The 27,263-nt window shown below is 40.0% G+C and overlaps 1 protein-coding gene, 4 long non-coding RNA genes and 1 pseudogene across 6 annotated transcripts in view; 4 read left to right on the forward strand and 2 right to left on the reverse strand.

Moving 5' to 3' along the window:
* Positions 1-10,676, reverse strand: part of LOC134804394 (uncharacterized) — a 62,093-nt gene extending 51,417 nt beyond the window's left edge. The window contains exon 1 of the long non-coding RNA XR_010146118.1: positions 10,257-10,676. This is a non-coding gene — a long non-coding RNA (uncharacterized LOC134804394). The remainder of the gene's footprint in view (positions 1-10,256) is intronic.
* LOC134804390 (uncharacterized) overlaps positions 1-27,263 on the forward strand; it is a 243,325-nt gene that overhangs the window by 110,517 nt on the left and 105,545 nt on the right. For both annotated transcript variants that reach the window (XR_010146111.1, XR_010146112.1), the window contains exon 2: positions 24,911-25,015. This is a non-coding gene — a long non-coding RNA (uncharacterized LOC134804390). The remainder of the gene's footprint in view (positions 1-24,910; positions 25,016-27,263) is intronic.
* The window catches only part of LOC134804392 (uncharacterized), a 309,273-nt gene that overhangs the window by 110,516 nt on the left and 171,494 nt on the right, over positions 1-27,263 (reverse strand). The window lies entirely within an intron of this gene.
* On the forward strand, positions 1,015-2,195 carry LOC134805011 (uncharacterized; annotated as a pseudogene).
* LOC134804391 (uncharacterized) lies at positions 6,346-11,282 on the forward strand. Its single transcript, XR_010146113.1, has 3 exons — positions 6,346-6,471; positions 9,687-9,826; positions 10,689-11,282. It is a non-coding gene; the product is annotated as an uncharacterized LOC134804391 (long non-coding RNA).
* On the forward strand, positions 12,457-23,581 carry LOC134804361 (uncharacterized). The gene is made up of 4 exons (XM_063777390.1): positions 12,457-12,759; positions 13,484-13,667; positions 14,466-14,739; positions 22,033-23,581. The coding sequence occupies exons 1-4, from the start codon at positions 12,522-12,524 to the stop codon at positions 22,453-22,455; spliced, it is 1,119 nt and encodes a 372-aa protein (XP_063633460.1). The 5' UTR covers positions 12,457-12,521; the 3' UTR covers positions 22,456-23,581.

Here is a 27,263-nt window from a genome sequence, read left to right on the forward strand (position 1 = left end):
GGTCACTCCGCTTTTCTGCTAGTACGAGTATTTACTCGTACCTATATGAATCAATCTGTACTTCAAAACGAAACATGTATTTTAAAGTATAAAGACTGCAAAATACGTAAATAACCATAATCGTCAAGCATTCGAAGAAACATTTCCATTATACAGTCAACGTCAAAATAAGTAAACACTTACATACACCCAGTTCTTATATAGACAAAAATAAGAATGAGAATGGTATAGATGTTTATGAGAGTAGGCGGGGGAAGGGCGCGTCGATAAAATCTTTCTAAAGGGCCCAAATCTCCACAAATCTTTCTTTACGAGACGAGAAATAAAAAGAAAACACTCTAGAAATCCAGGACCAGATTACACGCCTAGCACTCACAGATACACCACTTATATCATAGGGAATGTTGTATTTTCTGAATTGTGTAGGTATACATATTTAATTAATGCCGGTCAATCATTGGTCTATAGGTACAGTCATCGCTGTAGACTACCAGTACCTCCTCAAAATACCTCTTTAGTCGCTGCAATATCATCTGCCAAGATGCTGTGGCCAATGATGATAATGATATTTAATATACAGGGTGTCCGGTGGCAGATTTATGTTTTTAATATGAAATAAAAAAACAACGGCTTAAGGTAGAACATTTATTTACATCTATTAGAAAAGAGCACAAATGCGGATTTAGTTACTTACAAATTATATCCTCTAAATGAGCTCCGTGAACACGTACGCGTTCTTCGAAGAGGAGCCTCGCGTTTAGCACTACACGCTGCAGCATATCCAGCGAAATGTTGCGGATTTCATTGCTGATATTTTCTTTTAAATCAGCTATAGACCGTGGGTTGTTATTATAAGCTCTGCATTTGAGGTACCCCTATAGAAAAAAATCCATAGGGGTAAAATCAGTGCAGTGTGATGCGCGCTTGGAATCGGACGCGCTTCACTGCATAATATCGAATAAAATATTTATTCGCGATCGGCGTGACTTAGGTCGCTGCTCCGTACTTTTCGCGATGAGTTCGCAACAACTCATAGCGAATGAATTACTGGCGTTTGTACAGAACGCCGTAGACACCATGGATGAAGTCAGCATCAGGCAGATCTGCAAATCAAGTTTCAGTGAAGACGACATTTGCAGTGGCAAGGCGCTGCTCTTCCAGACGCTCGGCAAAACTGACCAGATGCCATCCCGTCGGAGGGATGGCGGCGTGAAGAGTCTACATACTACTACATAATACATCGTGGACATAATAAAACTGTTCAAGGAGACCGATCCAGACGACGTGCCTGCCTTCGTTGCGAAGCGGCTAGACCGGTTACCGCCGGTTACCTTTGATCACGTCGACGTCACCAGGCTGCTGAAGGACATAACATTCCTGAAGACGAGTCTGGCAGAAGTACAGGCTAAGTTAGAGGTATCTAATAATACCATCAGTGAGCTACGTTCCGAATTGACGTTATTACGTAGCGCACATTCGGAATGTAGGTCAGATACCTCTAACATATCCGTGTGTCACGTTGCGCAGAATGTGTCCATCGGCGGTTTTAAACCCGCGAATTTGGATGCGTCGGCAATTGCTGAGCAGGCGACCGCCGACCCGCGCCCCGCCGCCCGCCCGTCTACGTCACCGGAGACGCGCACGTCACGCGAGAGTACGTTAACCCCGAAACGTTCCTACGCTAGTACTGCCGCTAAGCCGCCTGCTGTGTCCAAGCCTAAGCAGCGGCCGAAGAAAGGGGTGCAGAGCCTTCGTGATCCTGTTCACAAGGACCAATCACAGCCGACTCTAAGGGAGTCGCGATGTGACGAGGACGGTTTCAAGAAGGTGGAGAAGAGAAGAAAACCGGCTCGTTAGAATCAGTGTGGTACCGCACCGACTGGACCGAACCATTTGCTGCGTCCTGCAACACCGTCGACGCTGCTGTATGTGTCCCGTCTACATTACCTTACGAAGGTCGATGACATCGTAAAGTATGTGAAAACGAAGACCGGATTCATCCTGAGGGTCGCGAAGTTGGAATCTCGACACAATGCGAATTTTAATTCGTTTGTGGTGAGCGTTCCGACTGACCATCTAGCGACCTTCACCAAGGAGGAGTTTTGGCCGAAGGGTGTCAAGTTTCGGCGGTTCCGCGGCCGGCTCCCTGACACTGCGGGGTTGCGTAATGCATCGCAGCCATAATGTGATATGTAGTGTTTAGTTTTTTAAAGTTTAGTTATAAAATATATTTTTATATAATATGTATGCTAGTTTTAAGGTATTTATGTATGGGCCATTAGTTGCCTGAAATAAAGATTTTCAAAAAAAAAAATCGGGCGGTCGTGGTGGCCACGTGATATCACCAAAACGGTATATCAATTTTCTAGGGAATTGTTCGCGAAGCACATTCATGGACACTCCGGCAGTATGGGGCGTAGCACCATCTTGCTGAAACCAGGTGTGTGACAAGTAAGATGGATGGATATACTAGCAAATTTGGCAAAAAGTAATCCACTATCATTTGTCTAGAGTCTTCACTATTGACAGTAACCTGCTTAGCCTCTGGAATTCTCAAGAAAAATCGGATTCGTGGACTTTTTTCTAAATTCCGCTGCACACTCAATATGTTTTCCGGCGTCCGAGTGTACCGGCTGGGGCTTGGTCTTGGGATATTCTGGACCGAAGAAGTTTTGCGAAGCCTTTGCACCCATGACCGAATCAAATTAACACTCGGCCCATCACTTATACGACGAATATTGAAATGTGAACAAAATTTTCGGTGCAAAAACTAGCGAATCGTTGCCTTTAAAATAGACTTCAATTACGTAAACACGCTGAGATACTGACCACTGAGACATATTGAAAAGAAAATCCGCAACATTGAATTTTCTAATGCCATCGAATATCAAAATGTATTTGTTTAGTTTTTTATTGTAAATTGATTTTGAAACTAGAAATCTGCCACCAGACACCCTGTATAGTGTATTAATATAATATTATATAAATACTTTAAACTCGTTATTACCATTATTGCAGATATTTCAGTTGGTTTGGTCACTATCTCCTTCACGGGACACGCACTGCCTAGTGTGGAGATCACTAAAATCAATTAAAGTGAATATTTTTTGGAAAATCATTTTTTTTGTTAATAATGTATTACCCTCCGTTTTTTTTTTTTTTTTTTTTTAATTTATTGAACAATAAGCTAATTAAATTACATTATTATTACAAGACCCATCGTGGGCAAAACCTTGAGGAGGTTTGTATGCCGATGGGGAGTTCGAGAAAATAACATGACAATATACATATCTATCTTATACTAATTAAGATTCTTAATATATGTAACTAAAGTCGTTAGATTGTAACAAGTGCGTCTTAATTACTTTTTTTATATTTTTCCCGTTTACATATTTTACTCTAGTATCTTCTGGCAAATCATTTAATATTTTAGGCAATATATATGTATACAATCTAGTGCCATAAATGTTCTTATATTTGGGTAAACAATATTTGTTTTGGCTCTGTAAACTTCTTAGTTTTGTACATCTTATATATTCTTTTAGTTTAGTAACATGGTGATATTCTTCAGTTAGTATGGCTAGTTTACATTTATTTTGAACTGGGAGTATATTACAGTATTTGAAAAGTTGTGCGTAGTCGGTTTCGTGTTTCTTTTTTATATGCTTAGGTACAATTGTCTTCAGTAGTCTTATCTGTAGGTTATATATTTTTTCTATATATGTTTTAAAGGTTCTACCATATGTACTTAGAGCGTAACCGATCACAGAGTCAGCCAGGGCTAAGTACAGCATACGCAAGGTTTTGTACGGTAATTTGTACCTTAGGGTTGACATTTTACTTAGAATTGCTCTTAATTTATCGCACACATAATCGTGTGTATCTAATGTTTGCGCTTACTCCAGAGCTTGTTCGTTCATTTTAATATCTGGTATGATGGAGCCAGAGGGATGGAATATTTACGTTTATGTTCAGAAATTGATAGCAACTCGAGATTAAACAGTTTTAAATTGGATAACTTCTCTCAGTTTTATAAGAACCTCCGCTTGCACTCACTGCAAAGTTGTTCGAGCCAAATCGAATATTTGAATCAATGAAAATATAATATTTAAATATGACGTGGTTATGTATTAAGTAATCTATGATCGGAGTACACTGAAATAAGAAAGACTGTCTAAGTATTCTTTTTATTCGGCAAATCAGTTGGTAAGAGTCGACGAGTCTGCGTCGATTATATTTTGCGGAGTCATGGGTTCACCTTCTATTTAAAATATTATCCGAGAAGCGCAATGTACAAGCAGCAACACTCTTAACTGTCCATCGGTGGACTTTATGCCTTTTGTGATAAGGTTCACGAACTGTCAGTTAACAGTGTGGGCGATGGTGCGGGACAAGCCTAGTTCAACTATTATATTAAGTTGTATGTTACCTTTAACATTAGTGACAATACCTACTTGCGTTATGTACTCGTACAGGCCCCGCAAATAATACGTGGTGCACCTATATTGAGTAAGTACCTATATAGGGTAATTGCGTCAGTTTACCGTCCGGTGTCAGTTTCTGGCCACTTGACGGATTAGCAAATAATACATTTCATTTATAAGTAATTTTCTTCATGCGAAATATAATTTTTATGTAGATAGATAATTGTTTAGATATTAATAATTGCAATAATTCCATATTTGTGCAGCAATTAAGGTTTATATTCAAATTTCGTGAAGTGGACGGAAACTGACACCGGACGAAAACTAGCGCAATGGCCCTACCTAACTAACAAAAATGAGGCAGTCAGGAAAATTCTGAAACATGAGAGATACCGAAATTTGACCTTAGTGTTCATTTATAGGGATCACTTGGGCCATTTAATTTAAAGTTTTTTTTTTAAATTGGGATTTTTTATGTTATTTTTACTCAGAATCATGAGCTCTTTTGATCCTAATAGGAGAAAAAAAGTGTCCCAAGATTTCCATACATTTTTCGATCTGTCCATTCCGAAACCGCCATACAAAGTCTATGAAAAAATGGTAACGGAATGGGGAAAAAACCTTGGGACACTTTTTTTCTCCTATTATTAGGATAGAAAGAGCTCGTGATTCTGAGTAGAAATAACATAAAAAATCCCAATTTTGAAAAAAAAGTCTAGGAGACAACTTTAAATAAGTAAAATGGCCCACTTATTTATTTTATAATCCATACATGAGTTACATACTGGAATAACATTATCCAATGATCACACCAATAAATGCCCTTGCCAGAAATCGAGCCCAGGACCATCTTAAATAAGCACTGCTGACTAAGCCGAAATAGCGATTAAACTAGCGATGTTAATAGCAAGACGTGACCAGTTGTTTGTTATGGTGGCCTGTGATAAACGAACGTACCCTAGTTAAGTACCCCGCGGACAATAATGGGCAGATATTATTGCGCAAAGTTTACCCTATTGTCCGCGGGGGGCTTACAGCAATAGCTGAAACTTTTCCACCAGATAATAACATATATACAGGGTGCGCATTGTAGCGACAGCTAGGTTAAATAATAATATATTCTTTTTTATTTCGAACTCGTTGATTTAAAATTAGAGAAATCAATATAATTTGTGACGTGACCATAGATAACCTACTGCTCCAAGGTAAAATAGATCCCTTGTAGGGATTTTTAATCGTATGGTTACAAAAATCGTAAAGGGGCCCACTGATTAACAGTCCGCCGGACGGTATCGGCCTGTCAGTTAGAACAAAATTTTGACAGTTCTAAACAAGTGACTGGCCGATACCGTCCGGCGGACTGTTAATCAGTGGGCCTCTTTAGGCAAAAAAATAAAAAATAAATTAGGGATAAGTTCACCCCGTCAGCTCAATTTTGTCTATTGTATGTAAACCTGACGCGTGTACAGTGAAGCGGTCATACTGCCAGAGTTGAGTACTCTCGAGACTAATGTTAGGGCCACTAGCACCACCCAGGGTTAACCCTAACTCGGGGTTACCGGTGAAACCCGGAGTTACCAGTACAATTTTACCCTGTGTTAATGGTTAACTCCGATTGTGGCTAACCCTGGGTGGTGCAAGTGGCGCTTAGTCTAACAACAATTAAAAGACACTAATTAAAATCACTAAACGTGTAAAATAAGATAATTTGCTGGCGACTCTCTGCATCACTATGCAGCAAATTAACGATGAACTCTTTAACGGTGACAGACCATTGGTGCAACTAACCCTAAGAGCGCGTTGTTACATTTTGTAGTTCTATTATTTCGTAATATCTCATATCCATGTACCTACTTATAAAATTTATCTTTATTGTTATTGTTGGAAATTTTATTGGTTTAAATCGGCACAGTATTATTTCTCGGTTTTCATTTCATTGTTACCTTTTACATACAGCAGTCACTTGTTTTTTTTACTGTGAGTTTAAAAAAAGGCTCCGGCGGCACGAAGTCGCTGGGGCCTTTTACATGACCGCATATTCTTTCAGGTAAGTATTACAGCCAAGTGCGACTGCCGTATTCGAACATCAAGATATTCACAAGAGACGACACGTACTTAATTCCATTCTAGATACGTTATAGTTTAGATATCTACTAGTTCTCTTTTGCAGCGCAATTCGGGCAACCAATGTTACTTTTACTTTAGATAGAGTAAGATATCTATTAGATGTGAATTGGATCTCTAAGTCATATCCTGTGGAAATCGTTCAACAGTATCTCCAGAATCGTGCAAATGTCAAATTTGACAGGTTAGATCTTAAACATATCGTTATCGTATCTTGGTGATGTCTAAAAGATGTCTAATAGATGTCTATTTCAAAATCCGAATCGGGCCCCGAGTCAGACTCGCGCACGAAGGTTTCCGTGCCGTTACGCAAAAAACGGCAAAAATCACGGGAGCCTCAAGTGTAAATGTTTATTATATTCTGTTTTAAGTAGGTATTTGTTGTTATAGCAGCAACAAAAATAAATCATCTGTGAACATTTCATGATATTCAGCCTGGTGACAATGACAGACAGACGGACAGACAGACGGACAGAGAGACGTACAGATAGACAGACAGACAGACAGACAGACGGACATCGGACTTAGTAATAGGGTCCCGTATTTACCCTTTGGGTACGGATCCCTAATAATTAACTCTTTGTTAATTTTGAAATTATTACATAATTATGATTATTTATTACTAGCATATAGAGATGGGTAGGGGTGAGTAAATACTGAGTATTTACTCGGTATTTACTCAAAGCACCCGATAAATACCCGTATTTACTCATTTAGGTGGGTAAAAACGATTGCTTATAAAATATTCAAAAAGTGAGATTTAAGAACAAAATTGTCTTTTATTGAAGAGTGCTAACGTGTTTTAATAATATCTATAAAATAAAAAGCATATAGGACGCTTAATTTAGGAAAAAATGGTAATTATTAGTGAGAGGCAAATTGTGATAATGCATAGTTAACAATTTTGTTTAAAATAAGAAGGTATTTACTTTAAAAATATGGTACTTCAATTCTATCGATGTTCTAGATAACTGCATGTCGCGCAAAAGTGCGTGTTTACGCGGCGCTTACGACCTTTTATTAAGGGTTTTTTAAAGAAAACTCAAAAATGGCTCAGCCGATGATGTTCAAAATATTGTTTTTTGTACTCTATTATACGGCTTATCTCCCGAAATGTTTTCATATTTTTTCTGAACTTTGGTTCTAAAGTTATAGAGAGATAAACATTATTTTGGCCTTTCGAAACGGTTTTTTTCCAAAAATATTAATTTTATCCAAAAATGTTCTTAGAAACATTCCAGTTATTTTTAAAGACCAATTTAATGATGTGCAACACGTTGGTGGTTTCTGATTTTTTTTTTCGTGACAATTAGTTACATGTATGGAGTGCCCCTCTAAAAAATACATTTCTTACAATTTTGAGTACTTAATCCAGTAGCGGCTTCCATAATACACCTATATTTCAAATTTATATGCCCCTTTCAGCACTCTAAATAGTTTATACCCACCAATTTGGGTATAAACGAGTAAATACGGGTATATTGAGTAAATACTGAGTATTTACTCGGTATTTACCCGTGAGTATTTACTCACTACCCATCTCTACTAGCATACAATAGTCATATACAATAGTCATTTGTTTTACTGGGGGGCATAATACTCGAGCAAGCGAAAGATTCCAAAATTAATTGATCACGAGCATAGCGAGGGGTTTGCAAAATGGAATCTTGTGCAGTGTGAGGGTCTCAAAGCACGAATGTTAAACAATAGTACGGGAAGTAGTGTCATAAGGTGCAAATTTTGGTATCGGATGAATTCACTTAGCACAGATGTAATATACGTAAAGCTAAGCTAATTGAGCCCGGTAGACATCCGCCACCCCCTGGCAGGTAGGCAGGGGGGCCAGTCAAAGTAATTTGTAATGGATTCAAGCTTTCAACTTCTTTTTAACCCCGTTAGAGGCTGAATTTTTAAAAACGCTGAAATGTCTTTTCTTATATTCTAATAATATGCGCATATAAAAAGTTTCAAGCCCCACACTCGAAAAAAATTATGATCTCGATACAAATTTTCAACCCCTATTTCGCCACCTTAGGGGATGAATTTTCAAAAATGCTGAAATTAGTTTTCTTGTATTTCAATAATATATCTTTTAACGAAGTTTGAAATTTCTAGCTTAAATAAAACATCAACCCCATACAAACTTTCATCCCCTTTTTAACCCCCTTAGGGGTTGAATTTTTCAAAATCGCTTCTTGTATCTTGTACACATTATAAATGTAACCTGTACAAATTTCAACTTTCTAGCATTTTGATTTGAGCGTCAATATTTACTGTACTGTACATTAAATGTCTCAAATATGAATTCCTCATGCCCTATTTATCAGGAAATGATACCAAACTCGAGGTGGTAGGTAAATAGAAGCCGATATGCGGCGTGTAACTTTGGATGCCCCCCTGCCTACCCACCAGGGGGTGGCAGATGGCTACCGGGCTGGATTGGCTTAGCTTTACGTATACTTCATCTGTGCCAAGTGAATTCATCCGATACCAAAATTTGCACGTCCCATACACACTACTTCCCTCACTACAAATTTTGCCCCCAGTGAAACCCAAAATTTTTCACCACACCAACCCAAGGAAAACACTAACTGTAAAATATTAAACATAATCAAAGCAAATCGATTCAAAATGAAAGTTATTACATGTTTGTCATCATTAAAAAGTCAATTCTACCAGCAAACATTAGAAATCAACACAAAATTTGCATTTGATTACTTTGGCTCACATGTGGATAAAATGCCATTGTCTTATCAGTTTTTGAACAATCAAGAGAGCCTTACCAGTTGATGTGGTGAAAAAAGTATTTTACACTTATAAACAATATTTTCATCTTATCAACTAACTTATATGAACTAATGAATGAAATGAAATGTGAAGTAATCACGCAGTTACGTAGTTACGCGTTTTGTCTGAGTACGTGTAACCTTACCTTCTCCTTGCCACAGACTAGCCAGGCCAGGAGGCATCTCTATTTATACCCATTACCTTAAGATACCTATTGAGAGTGTTATGATAATAATACCAATCAGTAATCTAAGAAAGGTGTGTTTAGAACCTGCGCTACGCGGCGTGTGGCGTCATTAGGAGACCAAGGTCTTACGAGGAAGAGAGTTGTTATTTGTTAATCTCTTCCAGATTTCTGCCCGATGCCAGTAATTGAGCGAAAAGGGGGCTCTCTGGTCCAAGAGAGCGCGTACGTGAGCCCGTGGATCGCGCGGGTGGCACGCTTGCGGCACGACTCCACTACATCTGCGCGCCGGCCGGGATTCAGCCGGGTATTTACAGTAAAGGGCCATAAAGTTTGCACATCGGAATTTCGGCTTCATAGAGCGTTGTCTCTTTCATTCTCGTTGCCTCCAATATTCTCTTTCTAAATACCGATGTGCAAACTTTATGGCCCTTTACTGTACAACAGCTGCTAGATGTATATCCACATATGTCAAATAATATCCTTAAGTGAGTAACAAGCTTTAACGAGATTGTTGCGCCGGTACTTAAGCTTTTCTCACGTGAGGTGAGCATCGCAAGCGCGCGGTTGTTTTATGCGATAAACGCAGCGCTGAACGCCGCGCCGTTGCGTTCAACGGAATCTAACAGAAATGTCAATGCGCCTACCGCTGAGTTTACCGCGTAAAACTATAGGCTCTTTGGATTATCTAATGTAAACTGGTTGACGTAACTGGTGACCGAAGAGCTGGCGGCTACCTCGCACAACGTATCAGTATTGCGATACAGCGAGGAAATGCCGCCAGCATCCTTGGTACAATGCCTCAAGGGCCTATTTTAGATTTAAGCTAGTTATTAATTTAGTTTAGTAGTACCACTGTATATATATTGTATGTAAACTTAGAATGTAAAATATCATTTTTCCTGCATTCCATTAATTGCAACTAGTTGAACATAATAAATTGCGTTAACTTTGCTGTTTGTTAACCAATTTTAACTTTCGCATGTTGTATCCATTTCTGGGAATTAAATAAATATTTATCTTTATACGAGGCTCGTCAATGCACAAAACCTCGACATTGATTTAGATGTCTGAAAATAGGTAACTCAACAAAACCTACTTTGGAGACGATTTTCCAAAAAGTTTTTGTTTTTCTTTATGGTACTTTTCATGCAATTATTTTGTTTCAGGAAGACTTACTGCCAGCCAAAACCTTTTAAATCCTAGACTATCCGCGAGCAACTCGCTCTGTAACAAACTACTCCCAATGGAGGACATCTCTGACGATTACTATTACTGGGCCCCTGCGTCCACTCCTGCGGCCCGCTGCAACACTCCAGCAACAGCGCGACATGCCACCGCTACCTGTTCGGGCTGGGGCATGTGGTGTCCGACAACGGTGGCGAGCTAGTCGGCATCGTCACGTGGGCTTGCAGAAACAGTGCTCGGGTCACGGCTAGGAGAGACAAGTATGTCGCCGCGTGTGGGGTGGCGTGGCGGAGCGCGACACTCGCTCTGCTGTATTCTGGCCTGTGCAGAGAATCTCTCTGTGTTAGTCTGGATACAAAAGGAAGACCGGTGGCGTGAATATCTACCTAAAGCTGGCAATTAACAGATCGATTCGAACAAGACCGATCTACACTTTGTTAAACGTATAACGTAGGTACTCGTAATATGTACATTAAAAAAGTCAGAAATGTCATGCAGTATGACAGCACGAAATCATCGGTACTCAGCAGTCAGCAGTGCTATGTTGTCTTAAATAAACGGATTTATTATTATTATTTATTATTAGTGACGTCACGCCTGGGGAGTAGCCGTCGCGCGAGAAGCAAGACAATTGCAATTCACGGTGAAATATAGCGTTCCGGTTCCGGTACGGTATACAATTTCCATACAAACTAATATTTAATAAAATGTAATGTGTAAGAAATCGAATGATAACGTTGTGTTAAAAATTAAAAAATGAATAAAACATTTTGAAACTTTGAGCTCTTGACTGGTACTTTTTAACAATTTCTTATACTTTTGTGACCAATTTATATCTATATCTTTGTAACTAGATTTTGTAATAGGTACACTTCAATATTTATCATTTACTCATTACCTCACAAATTGATAAAAAAACAGTTTTGCGGCCCGTGGGTCCGTGGTTCGTGCACTGAAGATTATTCCAATCTATACATTGATCTCAATCTGACCTCTGGTTGACTACTCGCAGCACCTCTGGCTAGCACCAAACGTCACATTTGAGATGGTAGCGATTCTAGCGTCAACCAAGGGGTCAAAAAGTAGGCAAAATATGATCCAAAAATTGTTGGACGAACCCTTCATGGCACTTTCATGCAATTGAGCCGAAATCCAGTTGCATGATAATAAGTATGCGATGGAGTCGACCACTGTTTCGCATGCGCGCTGTGACGTGGCCGCATGGGGGAGAAGTGGGGGGTGGCTTATGTGTCAGGCTCTTGCTCGAAGCTCATCGCTGGCGGAGCAGTCATCGGGACCGGGACGGGTCATATAGTGATGTCACCATCCCCACGACGAGGCTCGTGAAGGCCGAGACGAGTCCCCTGAGCGCCTACACTTGGCTCGAGGGCCGACCGCCGCCGCCGTGTAGGAGTTTACCCACGATCAAATGCTCTGAAAATTGTTTCAGCGAACGGCTTAGTGATATTTTGAAATAATTACCCAATTTACAATATAATTCAAAACTATTAATTAATACCGGTTGTAGAAATTCATCATAAAAAGCTTTCGCAATAACAATCAAAATGTGCACGATGTGGAGCAATCTAGTTGAGCAATATTCATTTTACTGCTAATAAAATTCACAAGTATAATATCTTTATTACAATACAGCAATCACTTTTCCTTTGATTTAACTTTTGCAATAAACAATCGAATAATTGTGTAATTTTCATTTTAAAAATAGTAATAATTTCAACATTTCAATTTCTTTTCATAAACAGGATTCATATTTCTTCAGTTGTCGCACATATATTATTAATCTTAAAAATAAAATGCTGAAAGGATTATTGTTTCTGTCTTTAATATACCAATGTCAGGGCTACATGAATCCTAGGTTACGGAATTGGTTAGAGGACAGCCGACAGAGCCGGTTCCTGCCCGCAGCCGCCGGCGCCGGCGTCGGCAGCGGCAGCGGCGCGCCGCGCTGCGGCCCCGGGCCGGCCTCGCAGCCGCGCCGGCAGGCGCAGGACGGCCGCCAGCCGCCAAACAATCCCAATTACGACAACACCTGTAAATATTTATATCATATATTCAATTATTATACTCATACTCAAATACAAGGTAGGTGACAAGAAAGTTCTTTTAAATTGGACGTAATAGAAAGGGATGGAGTTCGAGATGGATACTAACTATATGTTTATATTTTATTTATAATGATACAAAAAATCCAACCGGTTAAGCTGTTCTTGATTTTTAGCTGCCTTCAATATATCACCATTAATTGCAACTAATTACCTTCATTTTCACGCAATCGATCAGAAAAAAGATCCATGGGTGAAATTTTCTTGTCAGAAAATTTATAGACAATATATTATATCTATGTAAATTATGTAGTTCTCTGTCTGTTATTTGTGTTTATTTCTTTCTATCGATTTCGTTAGTTTTATTCCCAATATTGCCATCTTCAAATTCGAATCAAGCATACCCTGGCGAGAAAATCGGTCCAATGATATTTCAATAATACCTGCCTCGATAGGAAAAATTATCGTTGATAATAGTACTAGGTACAGAAGACTCACTCTCTAACAAAACGCGTCTGATACGATCAGGACACATATGGCCGCTAGGTGGCGACAGCGCCACGCGCGGCTTATGGCTTTCCCCGAAATTGGTGTGGACCGGATGTACTTTTAGCTACCTGTAGCAAAGCGACGAAGTCGCGGAGTGAGCCACGCCTGATATGGCGGTCTTTGAGAATGAACAGGTGTTCTGATAATTGGTGCAACCGTTGCAGATTTCTGCCCCATGCCGGAGATGTCGCAGACAAAGGCCACGCTGGTGCAGGACGACGGGAGAGCTTACCCGTGGGTCGCGCGGGTCATACACACGCGTTGGGACGGTGGATTGCAGCCCATGATCTGCACGGCGGCCATGATCAGATACAGAACATTTATAACTGCTGCAAGATGTATTGCCACGTGAGCCATATATTATTATCAAAACACAAACGTAACCCTTAAGGGTGATTCACGCTAGATTGGGCCGGGCCGGGCCGGAGCTTCCGGTGCTTCGTTTTCTATGGAAAGCACCACGTGATCACCGATCAGCCGTCATAAAAAATTACGTGTCAGACGCCTCGGCCCGGGCTCGGTCCGGTCTAGCGTAAATCATCCTTAAGGAATTGCAAGTCTCTCATCAAAAAAGTTATGACGACATATAATATCTTTATTAGAAATAACGAAGCTTGTTAATTTATTACGTTCCTATAAAATATCTATAATATTATTAACTAATCCTTCAATTAGAAGACAACATAATCCGCTTAAGTTGCTGCTCGGTGTACCCTTACATTTAATTAAAGTGTAAAATGGCATCTAAGTGTTGGCTTCGGCTCCGCGCACGCCTCCCAAATGTCTAGATCCGGATGTTCCGTGATCATCACGGCGTGATGGCAAAGATAATTTATACTAGAGGAATATTGTCAAAGTAAATTATGTAGGCGTCAGTACATATACATCTTTCGACAAAAATGATTATTCTAAATTTTTTTACAATTTGTGTCGAAAGATGGCAGTAAGTGTACTGATTACATAATTTACTTTTACAATGCTTTGACGATATTCCTCTATTTCAAATTCTCTTTGGTGATGGGAAGGACATAGGAACATGAAATATCTCTCCTTCTTGGTCTGGGGTGCATCAATAATGTTTGTTCAATGTGCTTACTTGGAATTTTAGCAAAAATCGCTAGTTCACAAATCATTATTTCTTTCTAGAGCCAAACCTTACTACACGAAACTACTTATGAGGTCGGTTATCCAACTACAGGCATTAACGTTTGTGACGCCATCTGTACCGACGAAACAATTGTTCGACGACATTGGCATCATCGTAACTTTTGGCGCAACAGGGGACGTTAATGGCACCCTGCAACAGGCGCCGAATGGCGGCTACCTGGTGATGGCGCAGGACCTGCGCACCGCCGAGCGCTACTGGTTCCAGGACTGGGTCGCGGGCGCCACCTACAAGGTGATAGGATTCATTGCGCCGGTAAGCTTTCCTCACGTCAATGTTCGTGCGTGCGGTCCAGTTCGGTACAAATCATTTAAATGTTTACCTTCTTCCTCGCGTTATCTCGGCATTTGGCCACGGCTCATGGAAGCCTGGGGTCCGCTTAACAACTAATCCCAAGACTTGACGTGGCACTAGTTTTTTACGGAAACGACTGCCATCTGACCTTCCAACCCAGAGGGGAAACTAGACCTTAGAGGATTAGCCCGGTTTCCTCACGATGTTTTCCTTCACCGAAAAGCGACTGGTAAATATCAACTGATATTTCATACATAAGTTCCAAAAAACTCATTGGTATGAGCCGGGGTTTGAACCCGCGACCTCCAGATTGAAAGTCGCACGGTCTTACCGCTAGGCCACCAGCGCTTCATTTAAATGTTTTTTTTTTAATTATTTAACAGGACCTTTATACAATTGTACATATCGGCCCTATCAAGTCCACTTCTTATAGCTTCAGAAAATATGCCTATTACATCCATATAAGTGAATATTTAAAATAAAAATAATTATAATCTATTTGTTAAGCATAACTTCAGCCAATATATATACCATTTGTGCCGTGTCCGATGTTGGGTTACCAAGAATGTGTATACATGAAGGCACCGATGTCGGCGATGTCATATGACATTTATGTAGATTGGCCGAGGTTATGAGCGCCTCCCTTAGAGCGCGATTTCTACTATTATCCATAATTAAACAAAGATAACATACTTAAAATATCGCCGCCCTTCACGACGACTAAGACAAATGACAATACTTGTTCAGTCAAAAAACTAACTACAGCCTTAATTTTACATTCCAATGTCTGTCTTGAAAGGCAGATCTCTTTAAGTTTTTGAAGTATCTCTCGGAATCTCGTGCTATTTCTCCTCTTCTCTTTCTCATCTTCACCCTCTTGTTTACCTTGATATACCGATGGTACAACCGGTTGCTGAAGGTCACATTTGGGTTCCTCTCTGCGCTTCCTTGCCTTGATTTTTTGCCTTTGCTGTTTGTTCACCGGAGAAGAAGGTCCAGCTAAGGGAAGAGCATCTTTCAGTTTGTCCTCTTCCTTTCTAATATTTGGTGTATAGAATACTGCACTAGATTTTTGGGAAGTTAAGGCATCCCGATACGGCGTATTCGTATTTAACTGGGTGTTATCACTCGCATTGCTTGGTGACTCGGTAGAGGTGCTTTCTTGCTTGTAGTAAAGTTCTAGAGCTTTCTTGCATGTGCAGAAGTGTTTCCTCATAATCGTTCTTAGTTTCTTTTCTTTCAAGAAAACTGGACATGTTTTACTAAGTGCCATGTGTGCGCCTTGACAATTGGCACACGTCATTACTTTAGTAATGCAGTTCTGATGGTTTTTTCCACACTTAGGGCACACGATTTTTTTGGTCGGACATGTACGTGCTCGGTGGCCAAATTTCCAGCACCCCGAGCATTGCGATACTGGGAATATATACGGCTCTACTATAAAGCGACAATCATACGCATACACGTGAGACGGGAGGGAAGTCGCCTTAAAGCAGATACGTATGGCTTCACTCTTAACCCATTGGCCGTCTTCATTAAGTCGATTTAGGCGGCGAATTGCCAAGACTACCTGCGCGACATTAAACTCTTCCAGCAGTTCCTCCTCCTCTATATCTAGGTCAATATTTCTAATCAGACCAAAACAGTACTCAGCTTGATTTGACCACTGGCAACTCATCTTCTCATTATAAAATGCCGGACAGCGGACAGCTTATAAATTTTTCAGCTTGCGCTCTGAGAGAAAACTGTATACGTACCTTGTACGCGCCTTTGAACTTTACTCTCAAAATGCCACTAATGTTTTCTGCTCGTAGCATTTTTGCCATAGCAATTTGTTTGGGTAACGCTTCTTTTGACGCTTCTTTTAAGGACAACCTCAAACTCTTCTTTCATACCTTCAGATTCAACATTACCTTGTGTTGAGAGCTGAAGTATTCCGGTCTGCAATCGTCTCCGTAGTCGCTTACCTACCACGGTTGTATAACTTCCTTCGCTATCATTACCCTCGCTGTCAGGGCCCTGGTTACTACAACTACGTTTTTCAGCTAGACGCGCATTCATTCGCATTGCCCCTTCAGGAAGGCTTCGTAAACTTGCGCAACCCCAGTCCATATCCACACTTTCATCATCGAAGGAGATTCCACTTTTTACGCTCATAGAGCGAGACCCTCGGCTACATTCACTCATCCAGACAAACAGTTGAGCCGAAATTGGATCAAAAAAGCTAAATATTTAATTAAAATTTATGCAAGAAATTTTTCGAAAGCCTCTTGACGTGACAGCAACTTGACGTGTGATTCAAAGAGCATATAATCACTACGTTCTAGTGTGATTTAAATGTTTACCGATATATTAAAATTATGGTGGAGATTTTAAATCGATTACTTATGTAACCTACAGAATTGAAGTTAAATAGAGTTAGACCAAGAAAAGTCTGCAACGATTTTGATAGCACACACAGTGCAAGTGTTATTTTAAACTTCAAACTTCTATGAAATAATGACGTATACATAACACTTGCACTGTCGCTATCAAAATCGTTGCAGACTTATCTTGGTCTAACTCTACTGTCATTTATTTGTATTCATTCACAACTAGTTAACGTGCATGCCTTTGACCTCAATCGATTATTTTAGCTGCTTAGTTTAAAGAAATTCTTAAAATATTTCTTGTGACAATCTTCGAAGTGTTAAATATATTTTTGTAATCTATCTATATATATAAAACAAAGTCGTGTTTGTTCCAGCATCCATAACTCGAGAACGGCTGGACCGATTTTCATGGTTTTTGATTTGTTGGATTAGTCTCTGCCTAGAATAGCAGAATAACCATTAAAAACATTGAAAAAAATTACGAAAACAAAATAATGAAAGAATGATCATTCCCATACAAAATGTTCCTAGGTATCTTACCTGTCAAACATTTGATCTTCATCCCGTCGATAAGGTAAACTCTCACCTCAAATTAAAGAACGTATTTTAAAAAGGGTTTCGAATCGACAAGATATATCCACAATATTAGGATTACCCCGTATTTGAGATTTTGAAATTGTAAAATAGTGACAGTAATGACAAAGGATTGACATATTTTTATTTATGCATGCATTATAGTGATGAGGCTTATCGTTTGTCAAATGGAGCGATTATAAACTCCCTGTTAAACAGTTTCGAACGCACCCATAAACAAAATGACAACCAACAAATACATACATACTAAATAATAGTACTACCTTAAGGCCCCAGTACACAATGGGCCATCGCCGACCACTCCAAGGGACGCAGCCATGCGGTAGAATGAGATAGCAATATCACTTGCTCCCTCTAATCTAACGCATAAATGCGTCCCTTGGAGTGGCCGGCGATGGCCCATTGTGTACTGGGGCCTTTACTCTTTGGTACTACCGTAAGTACATAATGGACACTTCCTACAAAACCGAAGTTTGACAGCGATTCAGGGATGAATCTTGCTATCCCTTTTTAATGTATGGTACTATCCCTTTCGGCTATTTAGGGTTGTCAAAATTCAAGTCATTATCTTATCTGTGGTCGTGCATGCAAAAGGACGTCAAATGGTAGCAACCCTAATAACTGCTCGCAGCAATGCTGAGCCGAACGGAGCCGAGTTTGACCGGAGCACAGAATAAATAATAGTACTACCGTACAGAAAGGAAACTTCCTACAAAAACGAAGTTTGACAGCGGTTCAGGGTCGAATCATGCTATCCCTTTCTAATATATGGCACTATCCCTGTCGGCTATTTAGGGTTGTCAAAATTCAAGTGATTATCTTATCTGTGTTCGTGCACGCCAAAGGAAGTCAAGTGGTGCCAACCCTAATAATTGCTCGGAGCAATGCTGAGCCGCGCGGAGCCGAGTTTGGCCGAAGTCAGGAGTTTCGCACCCCTGCCCGAAGTCAGGAGTGTCTCGACACTGTCTGTGGTGCCAACAGGATTAAAAAAACCGGCCAAGTGCGAGTCGGACTCGCGCACGAAGGGTTCCGTTCCATTACGCTAAAATCATCAAAAAATCACGTTTGTTGTATAGGACCTTACTTACATATTTATGTTGTTCTGTTTGTTGTCATAGCGGCAACAGAAATACATCATCTGTGAAAATTTCAGCTGTCTAGCTATCACGGTTCATGAGATACAGCCAGGTGACAGACAGACAGACGGACAGCGAAGTCTTAGTAATAGGGTCCCGTTTTTACCCTTCGGGTACGGAACCCTAAAAAACAGCGTTAAATTTACGTGTCCTGGATGACTGACTGACTGACTCATCATCATCACGCAGAACCGAAACTACAATTAATGTTAGAAAGTTGACATCACACCATTACAGGTTACATTTGTAATGTGTACAAGAAATAAGAACAGATTTTGAAGTTAGCACCTCTATTTTATCGGTCATAATCTTAAGGCCCCAGTACACAATGGGCTATCGCCGGCCACTCCAAGGGACGCATTTATGCGTTAGAGGGAGCAAGTGATATTGCTATCTCATTCTACCGCATGGCTGCGTCCCTTGGAGTGGCCGGCGATGGCCCATTGTGTACTGGGGCCTTTACAATCGAATAAAAGGGAATCGGCAAGCAAAATAGAGTTTGCAACCACACCACACCACCTGATTTGATCAAACAATTTAATCAGATTGGAGCAAGACTGTTCCCGTCTGGACTGGCATTAAGTTAAGCGGTTTAGTTTTAAGTACCCTGATCCAATCTATGGTAAATAATAAGCGAATTCATTTAAATTTAATCATTTATTAATATACGTAATCTAGCTACCGAATGTAACACACAACAAGACCTACGTTTCAACACTTTCAATAAGTAGATAAGTGTGCACCTACTTTAACTAAACGTATTTTAAGATGTATTGAAAATGACCACCGCTTTTCTGGACACATAAATCTGATTCTTATGAATACTCTTGAGATTATTTAGTCTGCCAAGAATAAATTCATTGGTTTCACAGAATTGAACACCTCAATTATCTTTTGGCGAAGTTCATCGAGGGTATTTAATTCCCGTGCGAAGATCGGGACTTCGAGGCGGCTATGCGACTGGGCCGTTGCGTCCAATCCATCTGCCAGGGAACTCTTGGTCTAAAATTTAGACTCTAAATGATATCGCACACTAATTAGAGTTAACTGTGCTGGCGCACAATCTTGCTGGAAATGGAGGTTCTCCAAATTTTGCTCCTGCACCTTTTGTAGCAAACACGTTTCTCAGGTATTGTTTTATTTAAAAATTTATTGTAAAATCAAAATTTGCGGAAAATCTAATTTTCAATTGACAACTAACAATTACTAATCAAAACACATTTACTTCATAAATACTCTGACATGTGATTGATAACCAAAAAGGAAAGTGTTCATTTGAAATTATTTAACCTTCTTTGTTAATTATTATGTTAAAAAAAAAAAAAAAAAAAAAAAAAAAAAAAAAAAAAAAAAAAAAAATTATTATGTTAGGATAATGTGAAGCCTAAAAAAATTGGATGAATAAAAAAATTGTAGTTTGTGTTACAAGAGATCAAACTGATATATTTCCGTCAAGGGCGTACATTGAATCCTGACTGAAGCGATGGATTCTAAAGTAGAATCCTGAGAGTAATGACGGATTCAAGTGTTAACGCCTAAGACGAAATAATTTTGATACCGTGTGACACATACTGCTTTCCACATCAAGTATGAGGAAAATAAAAAAATCTTAGTATTGACACAATCTGATGCTTAAACAGATTAATTAAGCTAAAAAAATAATGTGCAAAAAAATGTAAAAATAGTGTGCTAGAACAGAAAAGTGTTACTTTGATCCCTCCTAGCAGGGAAGAAAAGTGCCACTTTGATCCCTCCTAGCAGGGAAGAAAAAGCTCTTCCGAATGGTGTGAAAAAATACTTTTAATTATTTTAAAAGCATGAGACTTAATTGAGGGGCTTAATGAAGGGAAGATATATGTAAAACATTCATTTTGTATTACCAATTTAAAGTCACCCTATATTTGCCCTATATAGTAGAGGGACTAATCGATAACAATTTTTTTCAGGCCTGGCTGCAGGCGTTCGGAATGTTCATTATGTTTCCGTACGGAGTGACAGGTGGGATCGGGACGTCGCTCTACAAATGCATGGTGCTGTCTCGCTTACACATCATGTCAATCAGTACCTACATAAAATTCTGAGCGTGTGCGGCCAGGCTAATCTGTGACGTGTCAAAAGGAGACATAATATAGATAGGTGATACGAAGTTCACCGGGTCAGCTAGTAATTATTAAAGCAATTTTTAAAGTGTCAATATTACTTGCCATTTTTGGAACGTATATGATCATTTATTTACAAACAAGATATATACAGTGGTATTAGTAATACTAAACGAAATTAAAAACTAGTTTAGATCTAAAATAGGCCCTTGAGGCATTGTCACAAGGATATATGCTTGCGGATATACATGACATGCACTAGTGGCTGTGTAAGCTGTGTAGACCTCGCGCGCATAGCTTATTGGGACCGTGCACGATGACAGCGACACACAGCGGTTTAATTAATCAACAATACGAAATTTAAGTGTAAAAAATACAAAAAGTTATGTCCCAGCATACAATTACTGGGGATCGAACCGGGGACCTTCCGTGTGCAAACAATAAAACGAATGTTTGCAAAATGCGCCACGATAGTTCTAAGCTAAGCTGACGAATTTCGGCTACTCATTATCGAATAAAAACTAACCCCCTTATTCATAAACGTTTACTAAAGTTGACAAGCCGATAATAATCGTTTGTCCCTTTCCGACGTATTGATATGATGGAAAGAGACAAACGATTATTATCGGCTTGTTAACTTTAGTAAACGTTTATGAATAAGGGGGTAAATATCTAAATACTGCCTAAACTAGCATTACAATTTTTCTGCATTTTTTGCTATTTACTCTGTAAACGTGTCTCAAAAAGAACAAATCTCTTATTTATATATTATATATCGATACGACTTTTTGTTTAGGCGTAAGGTAACACGACCCCGCTAATTTAAAAAAATTCCAAAAACCAGATCGTCAAAAAACACTAGGTATTTAAACATAAAATCTGGTTACAATATTTCACGAAAATCAGTTGAGAATTGTGACCTATAGAGGAGAACATCCGGACATACAAAAGCAAAATGCCCGAGTCAAAACGTAGACCTTCGCTACGCTCCGGTCAACGTAGACCTTCGCTATGCTTCGGTCAATAACATAACATAACTTTTTTTTGTTACAGGAAGACTCACCGTCGACCCAGAACCTGTACGAGCTTGACAAAATGTATGGGAACAACTTTCTCTGTAACCAAATACTCCCGATGGTGGACAACTCGAAGGATTACTGGGCCGCGTGCGTCCACTCCTGCGACGCAGAACAACACACCCGTAACGACACGACATGCCACCGATACTTGTTCGGGCTGGGGCACGTGGTGCTCGACAGCAATGACCAGTTAGTCGGCATCGTCACATGGACGTGCGGGAACAAGGGTCGGGACAGGGAAGGGAGAGGAGGTCTGCCGCTGCCTGTGGGGGTGGCGGTGCCTGACGCTCGCCTAAACCTAAATCTGGATTGTGCAGACTTGTTGCGCATAGGTACAAGGGATGTCTCTCTGCAGCAGGAAATAATTCCGGGGTTACTTGAAATGTGCAATGAATAGATTGCCGACATCAAATTTGATCAAATTGTTTTGAAATCATCTTTCTAATTTGGCACAATACGGGGTGGCTAAAAAATAACTGCATTCCCGTTGCCAGGGAGGTTTCAGGGTTATACTGTGAGCAACTGTTACTACCTATGTGAACAAATCCGAAATCGCGAAAAAAAATTTTGGCTGTTTCATACATTTTGGCTGGTCCATTTTCTATGAGGGTAATTTTTTTTTCGCGGTTTCGGGTTTGGTCCCATTGTAAAAGTTGCTCAGTATAATCCGAGAACCTCCCTGGCAACGGGAATGCATTTATTTTTTAGCCAGCGTGTATAAGATATACAAAATACTAGCTATTAAGTTACATAAGCTCGACTAACTTAAGCAAATGCATGTCGAGTGCGTGGGGACACGTGATTTGCGCCCAAATTGTATTCTGCAACGGACAAATGCGGCATGACACGACCAATGCAGTAATTGCTTTCATAGCTTTTTAGCGCAAATTATAATTATTCTTCCATTATACTACCTTGTTCAGTCAAGCAGACAAGGACAATCCACGAATTCTATACGAGGCTGAAGTCAAGCTGACAATCGTATGTCAACAAACGCCAATCGAAACGTAAAAATGTATTGGGAAATCGGGATGACATACTATGACATACTAGTACGAGTAGGTAGATACAACGAAAAGTGACATGAATATTTCCATACATTAGTTCGTTTTCGATGGGCGTCTTCTATTGAACGAAAACGATTGTCGCTTGTCTAGTCCCCCGGTGCCGCAGGCTCTGCCCGCTGTCGCACTTCATACTTCGTCGCAGTTCCTCTCAATATGATAGCGATATAGGTAGAAACCTTATACAGTGGCACCTCGTCGTCCCTTCCGGTTAAACCTTCTGTACTACGTCACTGTGAAAACGTATGAAGTGCAGAAATCAAATTCCTTAACCGTATATGTTAGACTGTCAGTTTGCTTAAATGTAGTGAATTACTATAAAATAGTTAGTCAAAGTGCATTGGTCGTTCCACTTAAGGGCAGCATTTGACCTACAAAGAATTCGTGACAATCGCCGTCTTAGTCGGGATTGGAGTTAGCGGCTTGCAGCGGCGAACGGACTTACCTAATAGAAAACCTGCGGCGGCGGTGTAGGCTGTCACACAATGGTAGGGTGCTACTGAACCCGAAACATTTTAACCACTCATACCTAAATCTTAAAACTTAAATACGCGATTAAGTCCCGTTGTGTAGTTTGATAACACTCATACCTACCTGGAACCAACAATAAAATGTATAATTCAAGCTTAACCTAATGACTCGACACTTTAAAATAATACTTCATCACTTAGAAAACTCACACACACTTATAAAACAAAGTCCCCCGCCCCGTCTCTCTGTTTGCGTATTTGTATGTTTGTTCGCGATAAACTCAAAAACTACTGAACGGATTTTCATGCAGTTTTCACCTATCAATACAGTGATTCTTGAAGAAGATTTAGGTGTATATTTTGTTAATCCGTGCGAAGCCGGGGCGAGTCGCTAGTTGTGGGTAAAGATAGGATAAGGATAAGGATAAGCTTGAATATTCAGTGACCAAGAGAACATAACTAATACAACAGGATGCGTAGCCAACATGACAATCGTTTACGCTCCGTAGCGAACGAAACGCAACTGTCACTGTCGCACTAATATGGAAGAGTAATAGGGAGACAAAACGTTTCGTTGTCGTAGCGCAAACGATTGTCTTCTTATAATATACACCTATACACTGGTATATTCTCAATAACATCGAATACCTTTAAACGAGCAATTATTGTATATTTATTTATTTATATATATTTCGGGGATCTCGGAAACGTCTCTAACGATTTCGATGAAATTTGCTATATGGGGGTTTTCGGGGGCGAAAAATCGATCTAAGTCTTATCTCTGGGAAAACGCGCATTTTTGAATTTTTATATGTTTTCCGAGCAAAGCTCGATCGCCCAGATATTTTCAAATTATGCGAATAAATTTCAAGTCACAGTTTCTTTATTTTGTCACTGCAACACTTAAGGCAACTTGGCTTGCAGTTATGACGTGTTATTGTCAGCCTCGTGTTGGGTGGATAGGTAGGGACTGATAGGTACCTAACTGGCTAGCTTACTCGCCACTTCACATCACCTTCAGCTCACAGTTCTTATTATATTGTGCGGCGACCGGCGCTCGTCGTTCCCTAGCTGCTAATGGCTCGGGAGGATGCACTTTAAGACACTACACGCCGGCCGGGCGGACTCCAAATTGTATATTTTAGCCGATCACAGTCAAAACATACGTTCTCTGTGATAATTAAATTTAATAAAAGAATTTGTTAAAAAAATCTAATTTGTACTTAATGACCGCATGTTTTCTCATATAATTATGATCTTTATTAAACAAAAGCGGCCAAGTGCGAGTAGGACTCGCCCATGAAGAGTTCCATAACAGCAACTAACATAATAAAATTGCGGTTTACGATTTATGACGTATTAAAAAAAAACTACTTACTAGATCTCGTTCAAACCAATTTTTGGTGGAAGTTTGCATGGTAATGTATATCATAATTATATATTTTTTATTACTTTTATCATTCTCTTATCGAACGAGCGAGCGAAGCGAAGCGAAGTCCTTACATTCGACTTTGAACACGCGGCTGGCTAGCGGCACGTCCCGGCATTCCAATGTTTTTAAGCTGAACTGTCAGAAGATAGTTTGATACTCAAGAACTTAAGTAAAATTGTTCTAATTTAAATGAAGTTGGGTAAACGTGTAGTCGAGGGCATTATATTTTAGTCATTAAATTAAGAGCAGGCCCGATCAAGGGGTTATTGAGCTAGAAGAGCTTAGAAGGCCAAAAAGCTCTTTGTGAGAGGTCTTGCTATTCTGGTCATTTTTTTGCAAGATACATGGTCAATTTTATGTCAAAATTTATTGTTTTTTTCTATATTTGTGTGAAAATCTTAATGCGGTTCACAGAATACATCTACTTACCAAGTTTTGAAACAGTATAGTTCTTATAGTTTCGGATAAAAGTGGCTGTGACATACGGACGGACAGACAGACAGACAGACAGACAGACAGACAGACAGACAGACAGATAGACAGACAGACATGACGAATCCATAAGGGTTCCGTTTTTTGCCATTTGGCTACGGAACCCTAAAAAGCTCACTATGTTTAGGAATTTCCATTAAAAGTGACCACTTTTCTTTCGTCTTGAGTATAGTAGGTAGTAAAGTGAAGATAATCAACTCAATCACTTGTGTGAGTGGTGTCCTTGTGGCGAAATAAGGTCACCAAAACTTTCGATTATGGCCCAGAAAGCTTAGCCATGATGACAATCATTTGCAGAACACGAAACGAAACGCTATAGCGAAACAGTATACTGTCTCTCCATATTAGTGCGATAGAGAGAGAGAGAGAGAGAGAGGCGTTACGTTCACTACGGCGCAAAGGATTGTCATCTTGGCTAGGCTCTGGTCCTACTGCTATACACCTACACACATATACACATTTTACACCTGTAGTCTATTGCGAAAGTTCACCTTGAAATCGTATAAGGCCCTACAAGTACAGTATAATAACGCTTTTAGGGCGCTGATGGGGCTGCCGCGATATTGCAGCGCGTCAGGGATGTTTGCGAAGACGCATGTGTCGTGTTTTAAAGCTACCATGCGCCTGCGAGCCGCGTCTCTGGTGCGACGCGTGCGCGCCAGCTGACAGCTCCAACAGCGTCCTAGAAATGATTGCGGACAAGTATTGTCCGTATATCACATTTTGCTGCGGACTTCATACGCCTAGCAGCACTGTGGTAAACACATTGAAAAATACTCATACTCATACTCATACTCATATTTTATTGATAATATAGATTACAGGTCAGGCTTACATGACTAAACTACATTAAAGGTAGATTTATAAATAAGTATACAAGATTCATACATTTGAGAAAGAAAAAGGAGAATTAAGTAAACTAACAAGTCAATTATTGTGACATTATTTAACTCCTATTGTTATTTTATTATTAACATTATTTGGTATTCATTATAAATATTTTGAGGTCAAATATTCCTCGACACTATAAAACGGCCGCTCAATCAGCCAATTTTTGAGTCTAGCCTTGAAACTCATCAGACTAGGCGCATCAGTTATGGATACTGGTAGGTTATTGTATACAGCGGGGCCCATAACATGTATAGATTTAGCCGTTTTGGCTAGACTACGTGGCACTGCCGCTAATTTGTGTCCATAGCGAGTTACACGGTCGCTTTTTTCACCCCGTCTGGGATATTTATCCAGGTTCTCCCGTGTGTATACGGCTGTCTGGAGTATTAGGAGACCCGGCATTGTGACGATACCCAAGGCGGTGAAGTGTGGCTTAGCCGACTCATGCCATGGTACTCGAGCCATAGATCTTACGGCTCGTTTTTGAAGCCGGAAAACACGCTGCCAGTCGGCCGCGCGTCCCCATAGCTCAAGCCCATATTGTACTATGGACTGTATGCTGGCATAGTAGCAGCTGCGGACTGCCTGCCGCGGAAGAACAGTAGTCAGCCTACCCAAGGCAAAACAAGCTCTTCCCATTTTTCCGCAGATGGATTCAATGTGGTTCTCCCACGTTAGGGTTTGGTCAATATGAAAACCCAAGAAAGAAGTAGTACTGACCTGACCAATAACACCACTGGCGAGTTCCACATGCAGCGGGCGACGCCTGCGTCCGGACAAATCGAACTGGATGAATTGGGTTTTGGTTAAGTTTAAAATGAGACCGTTATGTTTAAACCAGTTCGATAATTGCCCG

Source organism: Cydia splendana, chromosome Z (assembly GCF_910591565.1).
Source record: "Cydia splendana chromosome Z, ilCydSple1.2, whole genome shotgun sequence".
Taxonomy (NCBI): Eukaryota; Metazoa; Arthropoda; class Insecta; order Lepidoptera; family Tortricidae; genus Cydia; species Cydia splendana.

Bases quoted from the DNA above. Each gene is read 5' to 3' on its own strand.
- LOC134804361 (XM_063777390.1), top strand. From the start codon at position 12,522: ATGCTGAAAGGATTATTGTTTCTGTCTTTAATATACCAATGTCAGGGC. The intron at 12,760-13,483 runs GTAAATATTTAT...CAACCGTTGCAG, and splicing joins TCCCAATTACGACAACACCT to ATTTCTGCCCCATGCCGGAG. The intron at 13,668-14,465 runs GTGAGCCATATA...ATTTCTTTCTAG, and splicing joins GCTGCAAGATGTATTGCCAC to AGCCAAACCTTACTACACGA.